At 43.0% G+C, this 9,719-nt stretch overlaps 1 protein-coding gene across 1 annotated transcript in view; it reads left to right on the top strand.

Moving 5' to 3' along the window:
• The window catches only part of LOC112256117 (small integral membrane protein 32), a 1,967-nt gene extending 881 nt beyond the window's left edge, over positions 1-1,086 (top strand). The window contains exons 1-2 of the mRNA XM_024429121.2: positions 1-57; positions 309-1,086. The exon at positions 1-57 is cut by the window's left edge and continues 881 nt beyond it. Of these exons, the coding sequence (XP_024284889.1) occupies positions 350-667 (318 nt within the window). The 5' untranslated portion in view covers positions 1-57; positions 309-349 and the 3' untranslated portion in view covers positions 668-1,086. The remainder of the gene's footprint in view (positions 58-308) is intronic.
• The last annotated feature ends 8,633 nt before the right edge of the window (positions 1,087-9,719 follow it).

The following is a 9,719-nucleotide window of genomic DNA, read 5'->3' as shown; positions in this document are numbered from 1 at the left end:
TCTCTGTTTCCCTGGATCTCCATCTCACCTGCGGGGACTCTACGCGGAACACACAAAGTAAGTATTTGATTTGAGTAAGAAACGGATTCGTATGAGGTAGGCTATTATGGATAGAGACAGTTCCTTTGCGGTGTTGACACACTCCATGTCTTTCCATGTCCGTCATTATTTTCCACAGGGGTATGTAGCCCAATTGTGTTCTTATTGTCTTTTGTGAACTGTTTAAAAAAAATTGCATGATTGATCGTTATATAGCCTATCAATACATTGATCTGGGATTAGAAACTGCTATTTTACTCCCTTCCCAGTTGAACGTTGACCGGGTGGACCGCCGGTGACGCGAGAGGTCATGTTGAGACAAATCCTGCTGAATTCCACCAACGCACTAGACTTCGACCTAGGGATGGCCCTCCAGACGCACGAGACCGTTAACGCATCTCACGGATCGGTGAACATGGCGGCGCTGCCCACTGGCAGCAGGGGCGGGATGCGGGAGGACGGGGAGCTGAACAAACCAGACCTGGCCACCTACATGATAATATGTCTGTTGCTGTTTCTGCTCGTGCTGCTCATCGTTTTCTTCATCAACTGTCAGCTGAGGAACTCTTTCTTCGCCTCCATGCCCTACGATCGGTCTCTCAGAGAGGCCCGGACCTCCTACAAGTAGAACCCGATACCAACTCAGCTGGTAACGTCTGTAGGATTAGGTAACGTGTGTAATGAATGTGTTCATGGAGGGGTGTGTTATATTGACTATGCATAGTCCAGATGCTGTGAGTATCCGTTACGTGTTCATTTGGCACAATGACATAGAGACCTATTACGCTCCCTGTTCCAAACTGGACTAAATGTCATTACGTGTAGGTCTATATTCATTTTATTTTTATTTCAGCTTTATTTAACCAGGGGGGCTAGTTGAGAACAAGCTCTATATAATGGTGTATGTTTTTTGTTTGTTTTTGAATATAAAACATTTTATATTACAGCACTGTAATACGCTCTTATGTATATCTATTGTGTAATTCTGAGCTTAACGTTGTATTATTTGTATTGTGTAAAACTATGATTAAATATATTATATTTGTCCATCTAGTTCAATATGGCTAAATGAAAATCGTAGGGTGATGATGATGATGATGATGATGATGATAATAATGGGATGACACGGATTGATAGATGAATATCCAAGACAAGAGGTTTCATGAATGGAATCCCTGTTTATTACGCACTTTCATTTATTTTTTAATTAAGCCGACACTCACAATTGACGAGTGTAATTTCTCGCAGAACAAATGGTTTACGCTGATATTAATCGCCCAAGCCAAATTGACTATCTATCCTTTTAGCCTCGCTGTCTACGCCGACCCCACTCAAATATGTTGTTCCAAAATACCTTTGATGGAGAATGAGATACATATCTCATTATCCACGAGATGCCAAGACAGTTTTGTCACCACAGAGGAGTAGTGTGCGTGTGTGTGATTGTGATTACCTTGAACGAATTCCTCAGCCAGCCTAGACATTTTCATGGATTTGAGCACATGGGTGGGATTATTATTTTATGGAAATTGCTGTGAGTTTTGAAGTGAAAATAATAGTCGACTACGCATCAATTGGAGGCCTGCCCTTCCTGGATTTGGGTCGATGGAGTTGGCACATTCTGAAGGAAAGATAAAGACATTGTGGAAAGATAAACCACAGCTAATGCTGCCTATATTCTAACGTAGCACCATACTCAGTGGTGTAAAGTACTTAAGTAAAAAATACTTTAAAGTACTACTTAAGTGGTGTTTTGTGGTATCTCTACTTTATTTTACTATTCATATTTTTTGACAACTTTCACTTCACTACATTCCTAAAGTATGAATGCTTAGCAGGACAAAAAAATGGTCAAATTCAAGCACTTATCAAGAGAACATCCCTGGTCATCTCTACTACCTCTGATCTGGCAGACTCACTAAACACAAATGCTTTGTTTCTGAATGATGTCTGAGGGTTGGAGTGTGCCCATGGCTATCCGCAAATAAAAAAAAACAGGAATAATTGTGCCAACTGGTTTGCTTAATATAAGGAATTTGAAATTATTTATACTTTTGATGCTAAAGTACATTTTTTGCAATGATATTTACTTTTGATACTTGAGTATTTTTAAAAGTAAATACTTTAAAACTTTAACTCAAGTAGTATTTTACTTGGTGACTTTCACTTTTACTTGAGTCATTTTCTATTAAGGTATCTTTACTTTTACTCAAGTATGACAATTGGGTACTTTTTCCACCACTTCCCATACTTCTAGTCTAGTTTACTGCTGAGTCATTGAGACTTGCTGTGCTCAGAATCATGATCATGTAATATGTTTTAGACAGGGGTGAAACTTTCTTGACACTTGAATGACCCGAAGATAACTCAGGCCAACCGTTGACAGAAAACGAGCCTGCTGTTCGTGTTTTAACCACTAGGTGGTAGACTAAAACGGTCATTAGCCTTACCTTGAACTCCAAGGAAATTTGAAATAATTATGCAATCGTTAATCAAATTTAAGCTAATAAAGAAATATAGTATTTCCGTATCACAGTGAACTGCAGAGGTGGATTCGTTCTATTGTTGTGTCTGTTTGTGTTCTTAAGACATAGGCTGAGTAAAATACCATTCTCAACTCCATTTGTTGGTATAGTTAAAAATATCGACTATGCACCACAACCCAAACACATTCCAACGGGATTTTGTCATAGTGAATCATGCTGGAGCTGAGCTGGAACGACTAAAATATGACACCAAAAAAATTGTTGGGGGATTCAGAAACTGTAGGCTACTTTACTCATAGCTACATTTCAATCAATTTAAATGAAGCCTTCAACGTTTCTATTTATATTAATTAAGATTTGATTCATTTGTTTTGCATCTTTCTACTTCACATGTGATTTTTTTTGACATTCATCAAATTTACAAGAATGACTTGAGGGCCCTTCTACCTTTCCATTTTCTGCAGTGGTTCCCAAACTTTTTTAGTCCCGTACCCCTTCAAACATTCAACCTCCAGCTGCGTACCCCCTCTAGCACCAGGGTCAGCCACTCTGAAATGTTGTTTTTTTGCCATAATTGTAATCCTGCCACACTAACACTATACAATACATTTATTAAACATAAGAATGAGTGTGAGTTTTTGTCACAACCCGGCTCATGGGAAGTGACAAAGAGCTCGTAAAGGACCAGGGCACAAATAATTATATATTAAATAATCAATATTTAACTCTTTATTTATCAATCTTACATATTAAACCTTTTTTGCTCATCAAAAATGGTGAATAACTCACCACAGGTTAAGGAGAAGGGTGTGCTTGAAATGATGCACGTAACTCTGCAATGTTGGGTTGTATTGTCTCAGTCTTAAATCATTTCCCCCACACAGTCTGTGCATGCATTTAGTTTTCATGCTAGTGAGGGAAGAGAATCCACTCTCACATAGGTACGTGGTTGCAAAGGGCATCAGTGTCTTAACAGCGTGATTTGCCAAGGCAGGATACTCTGAGCGCAGCCCTATCCAGAAAACTGTCAGTGGCTTCTGATTAAATTCAATTTTCACAGAACCGCTTGTTGCAATTTCAATGAGGCTCTCTTGTTCAGATATCGGTAAGTAGACTGGAGGCAGGGCATGAAAGGGATAACGAATCCAGTTGTTTGTTTTGTCCATTTCGAGAAAGTACCTGTGTAATTGCACACCCAGCTCACTCAGGTGCTTCGCTATATCACATTTGACATTGTCCATAAGCTTGAGTTCATTTGCACACAAAAAAATCATACAATGATGGAAAGACCTTTGTGTTGACCTTGTTAATGCAGACAGAAAGAGTTCCAACTTCTTAATCATAGCCTCAATTCTGCCCCGCACATTGAATATAGTTGCGGAGAGTCCCTGTAATCGTAAATTCAGATCATTCAGGCTAGGAAAAACATCACCCAGATAGGCGAGTCGTGTGAGAAACTCGGCATCATGCAAGTGGACAGACAAGTGAAAATTATGTTCTCTCAATTTAAAAAAAAAACATGGCAGTACTTTGCCCCTTGATAACCAGGTAAAAGCGTTACATGCTTGCTGCCCATATCATTGCATAATGCAGAAAATACATGAGAGTTCAGGGGCCTTGCTTTAACAAAGTTAACCATTTTCACTGTAGTGTCCAAAATGTCTTTCAAGCTGTCAGGCATTCCCTTGGCAGCAGGAGCCTCTTGGTGGATGCTGCAGTGTACCCAAGTGGCATCGTGAGCAACTGCTTGCACTCTGTCATGGCTTTTGCGACATCAGTACAGATACCAACACATCTTGACCACCAAAGTCCATTTGATGTCACAAAGCTGTTCGTACTTTAGAAATATCCTCTCATGTTGTCCTGATTTCCAGTGGTTTGCAGAAGAGGATGTCTTCCTTAATTGACCCACCATAAACGTAATGGACATATACCAGGAGCTGTGGCAGGCCCGCCAAATCTGTTGACTCATCCAGCTAGCCATAGGCGGAAATCCCAGGGGGACGGGGGGACACGACCCCCCCATCCTGGGAAAAAGATGATTTGTCCCCCCAATATATCACTGTAAACATAACTATGTAATTTCAATAATATTAATAATACGCAATGAAAGCACTTGTGCTGAATATAGACACTTAATAGCGCGTTTTTAGGTTTCAAAAGATTGTGACCCCCCGCCCTTTGCCTCACAATGGTTTGATCCACTGCCAGTTCTTTATCTGGCAGGTAACAGAAGGTTCCTATCTACTGTCTGAAAGGCACTCAATGCGTGTAACTGACGTGAGGTTATTCCAGTCAATCGCGCCATAGCAATGTTTTTTAAATGTTGGCAGGGTTTACACACACACTAGCTGAATTTGCAGAGCTAGCGGGCAAACATTAGCTAGCAAGCTAGCTAGTACCTATTCCATTTATGTGGCGTCGTCAAAGATGGAATCTTTGCTATCGTCAGTTTATTCCAAGATCAACATGCAGCTGTAGTGCTTCAAAGTCCCTGTGATCAGGTTAGAGATAAACTGAACTCCCAACTGAACAGAACTACACTCTCTTCTACCGTTGTATTAAATATCTTTAATGGTCTCATTGCAAAAGCTACATTTTTGCTCGGGGATTTTGAAGCACGTGTGCTGATCTTGGAGTGAACTGACGATAGCAAAGATTATAGCAAACACCACAGAAACGGAATTGGTGCTCGCTAGCTTTGCAAATTCAGCTATTGTTGGAAGCCAGCCAATATGAAACATACTATATTAAAATGACAAAAGGTTGCAGCATATGTTGTGTAAATGGTGAACTCACACAGCTGTCAACTCTTGTCACTGCAATCCATTTCACATTTGCTAGCTACCTTTAAGATCGAAGCCCATATAGAATGATAGAAGATAAGATGATAGAAGCCCATCTCCTACTGTAAATAACCTACACAGTGTGTGTGTGTGTGTGTGTTTGTGCAGCTAGCCAGCCTGCCAGGTAGAAAAAAGTAAAAAGACAGACGTCAGAGTATTTTTCAGTACACCAAAACGCAAGTACCCTAGTAGCCTAAGACTAGTTGATAAAATGTTCATTAGAAAGAAGGAAAATGCTAATGGAAACATTTCACAATGAAGTCATTAGGCAGATCAGGCAACAGAGGGCACACAGACATCAGAGCTGGGGACAGATGTGCAGGGACAGACTGACAGAGACTGATAGGCAGGGACAGACTGACAGAGACTGATAGGCAGGGACAGACTGGCAGAGACAGGGAGTCTCAGGTAAGTTTGTTGAGTCTTTGTTTGGCAACATTATGAAAGGTTCTCTCTTTTTTAGACTTGTAAAATAGGGACATAATTGGAAAATGCCATGGATACCCCCACTCTCAACTTAAACTGGTGACTGAACTAAGATACGTTTAAGGCAATGGTGTTGCTGTTGTGATTAATTGTGTAGTTTTGGGTACTGGTAGTTAGGAGTACAGCAAACACCTTATTTATTTTCTAGGAGACAAACTGTGAGTCAGTGAGGGTGGTGAAAGGGAAAGAGCCAAGGAGAGACTTCAGAGGACAGTGTCACAGCCACGGCAGCACCAGTATAGGGGACAGTGTCACAGCCACGGCAGGACCAGTATAGGGGACAGTGTCACAGCCACGGCAGGACCAGTATAGGGGACAGTGTCACAGCCACGGCAGCACCAGTATAGGGGACAGTGTCACAGCCACGGCAGGACCAGTATAGGGGACAGTGTCACAGCCACGGCAGCACCAGTATAGGGGACAGTGTCACAGCCACGGCAGGACCAGTATAGGGGACAGTGTCACAGCCACGGCAGGACCAGTATAGGGGACAGTGTCACAGCCACGGCAGCACCAGTATAGGGGACAGTGTCACAGCCACGGCAGGACCAGTATAGGGGACAGTGTCACAGCCACGGCAGCACCAGTATAGGGGACAGTGTCACAGCCACGGCAGGACCAGTATAGGGGACAGTGTCACAGCCACGGCAGGACCAGTATAGGGGACAGTGTCACAGCCACGGCAGCACCAGTATAGGGGACAGTGTCACAGCCACGGCAGGACCAGTATAGGGGACAGTGTCACAGCCACGGCAGCACCAGTATAGGGGACAGTGTCACAGCCACGGCAGGACCAGTATAGGGGACAGTGTCACAGCCACGGCAGCACCAGTATAGGGGACAGTGGCACAGCCACGGCAGCACCAGTATAGGGGACAGTGTCACAGCCACGGCAGGACCAGTATAGGGGACAGTGTCACAGCCACGGCAGCACCAGTATAGGGGACAGTGTCACAGCCACGGCAGGACCAGTATAGGGGACAGTGTCACAGCCACGGCAGGACCATTATAGGGGACAGTGTCACAGCCACGGCAGGACCAGTATAGGGGACAGTGTCACAGCCACGGCAGGACCAGTATAGGGGACAGTGTCACAGCCACGGCAGCACCAGTATAGGGGACAGTGTCACAGCCACGGCAGGACCAGTATAGGGGACAGTGGCACAGCCACGGCAGGACCATTATAGGGGACAGTGTCACAGCCACGGCAGGACCAGTATAGGGGACAGTGGCACAGCCACGGCAGGACCATTATAGGGGACAGTGTCACAGCCACGGCAGGACCAGGTGTCAACCTTGTTGCCAGCAGCACCAGTATAGGGGACAGTGTCACAGGCACGGCAGGACCAGGTGTCAACCTTGTTGCCAGCTGCACCAGTATAGGGGACAGTGTCACAGCCACGGCAGGACCAGGTGTCAACCTTGTTGCCAGCAGCACCAGTATAGGGGACAGTGTCACAGCCACGGCAGGACCAGGTGTCAACCTTGTTGCCAGCAGCACCAGTATAGGGGACAGTGGCACTGCATTGACCAGTTACCTCAGTGATGGCACAAAACCATATCAGCCACACCCACAATTTATATAACCGCAAACTCTTGCCAACAGTGTTGACGTTTCAAGAGATGGTTTGGTGATTTCCCCCCTACATTATAATCCATCAATAAAAGGAGTGTTGTTTTCACTGTAGCCAAGGGTTTTCAAGCCAGCCATCTTTTGGCCAAAGAGCAGATGCTGCCTTCATTAGTGCAGGATTTAGGAACTGGAGAAAAATTCATTCATTGTAAAATTCAAAACTGCCAAACCCACCGCCACTGTGTAACTGTAACAGCACACCAGCTAAATCCAATCAGTGTCCAGTTATCCAGCGCTTGAGGTAAACAGCAGTGACGAAATGACGAAAGCTGCCTTGCATTGTATGAGAAAGCAACAACATTGATTGAATCCATTGAGACACACTCAAGACGATTTGCTGGCAAAGCAGTGCATCACTATAGGGCAGAATGTTTTTAAGTGTTGGATGGTGTGAAGGTTGTTTGACAACCGTTTTGACCAGGACAGTCTAAACGTCCTTCAAAAGTTGGATAGAGCACTTCTCACGGGGGAGTTGGATGAGTCTCTAGGTCAGTACCCTGAGCGGAACATAGTTTCTCTTTCAGTGCAGTTGCATCTCTTTCGCAACAAATACCCCTGTAGCAGCAGTTGAGAGGCAGCAGAGGTCCTCAGGAGGCTTCCAGTGGAGGTGCAGGGGGTTGGCTGACCAAGTTGAGGTGCTGATCAGAATTTAGTCTGTAATGTACATAAAGACAGGCTGGACAGTCTTGAGGGAAAATATCTGCCAGTAATTTGTTGGATCCATTGAAACCCTCAAACATATGTTCAGTTGTTTTGTTCAGTAGTGTGTATAACAGTGGTTCTCAACCTTTTTGAGTACTGGAACCCCTGCATATTTTGAGGCAAGGTTTTGAGTGGTCCTCAGGAACCTCCACCCCCTCTATATTATATGTAAAGGTACTGGAACCCCTGCATATTTTGAGGCAAGGTTTTGAGTGGTCCTCAGGGACCTCCACCCCTCTATATTATATGTAAAGTTACTGGAACCCCTGCATATTGTGAGGCAAGGTTTTGAGTGGTCCTCAGGGACCTCCACCCCTCTATATTATATGTAAAGGTACTGGAACCCCTGCATATTATGAGGCAAGGTTTTGAGTGGTCCTCAGGGACCTCCACCCCTCTATATTATATGTAAAGGTACTGGAACCCCTGCATATTTTGAGGCAAGGTTTTGAGTGGTCCTCAGGGACCTCCACCCCTCTATATTATATGTAAAGTTACTGGAATCCTTGTGCTGCTGAATACGTTCATTACACTTTTTTATTTCATGGACCCCTTGCCATTACACCAGGGACCCCTAGGGGTCCACCTACCCTGTTTGAGACCCCCTGCTGTATAGTATGATATATGTTATTTTGTTTAGTAGTTTTTAGTACATGACAGTACACTTACTAATTATTTATTTAATTTAAAATGGCATAATTTGCGTGACATACTTGTCCATAGCTGTTATTTGAAGAGTTGTGACACTGACTGAACAATAACTAAGTATTTCTGAAGGATATTTTGGTTGATTTGTTTGGGTTTTTCATTGAAGTAGTTATTTTGCTTTTAGAACTGTACTTATTCTGAGCGTTTTGTTCTTGTAAAGATTTTGTAATAGACTCAAACCAGTGGCACATAATTAATGACTATATAAATGAATCAGAAAAAGTTCAATAAAAACATATTACAACTTAGGCTATGTGTTACAGCACTACTTTTGGTGTCCCCCTCAGGAATTGCTCTTGAGAAAATGTCATGCAATTGTCCCCTCCAAAGTTGATATCAGATTTTCGCCCCTGCCGCTAGCCCCTTCTTATTAATGGTATCTGTTGCTTTTATACATGTCTTACTACTCGAAAATCGTCTTTATTCTCGCTTAAAAAACTCCTGTGGCTTATTTCCAAATGTTCATGTTTCTAAATGTCTAAATGTCAAGAGTGAAGGTTTCCTGCCAGAGAGTAACGGTTCATGTGATTGGATGTTAATTATTTGACTAGGCTACCTGTATTTGACATTGTGTTGTTATTTTGCTGAACACCAGATGGTTTCATTTTATTTAATGGCAGTGAAATGAGGTTACTCAGACGAGAGAAAAAAAACTCACCCAAATATATACCCCCGTTAGAAAATATAAATGTACTGTTTGAATTTGTATTTAAAAATAAATAAATAAGTGAATCAGATTTTTATTTTGTCGTACCCCAGTTTGGGAATACCTAACCTACTGTATCTGTCATCTCTCAGGTGTAGTTCTAGTGCGCATGG

The sequence above is a fragment of the Oncorhynchus tshawytscha genome, linkage group LG08 (assembly GCF_018296145.1).
Source record: "Oncorhynchus tshawytscha isolate Ot180627B linkage group LG08, Otsh_v2.0, whole genome shotgun sequence".
Lineage (NCBI taxonomy): Eukaryota > Metazoa > Chordata > Actinopteri > Salmoniformes > Salmonidae > Oncorhynchus > Oncorhynchus tshawytscha.
This window is presented reverse-complemented; position numbering and strand designations above follow the sequence as displayed.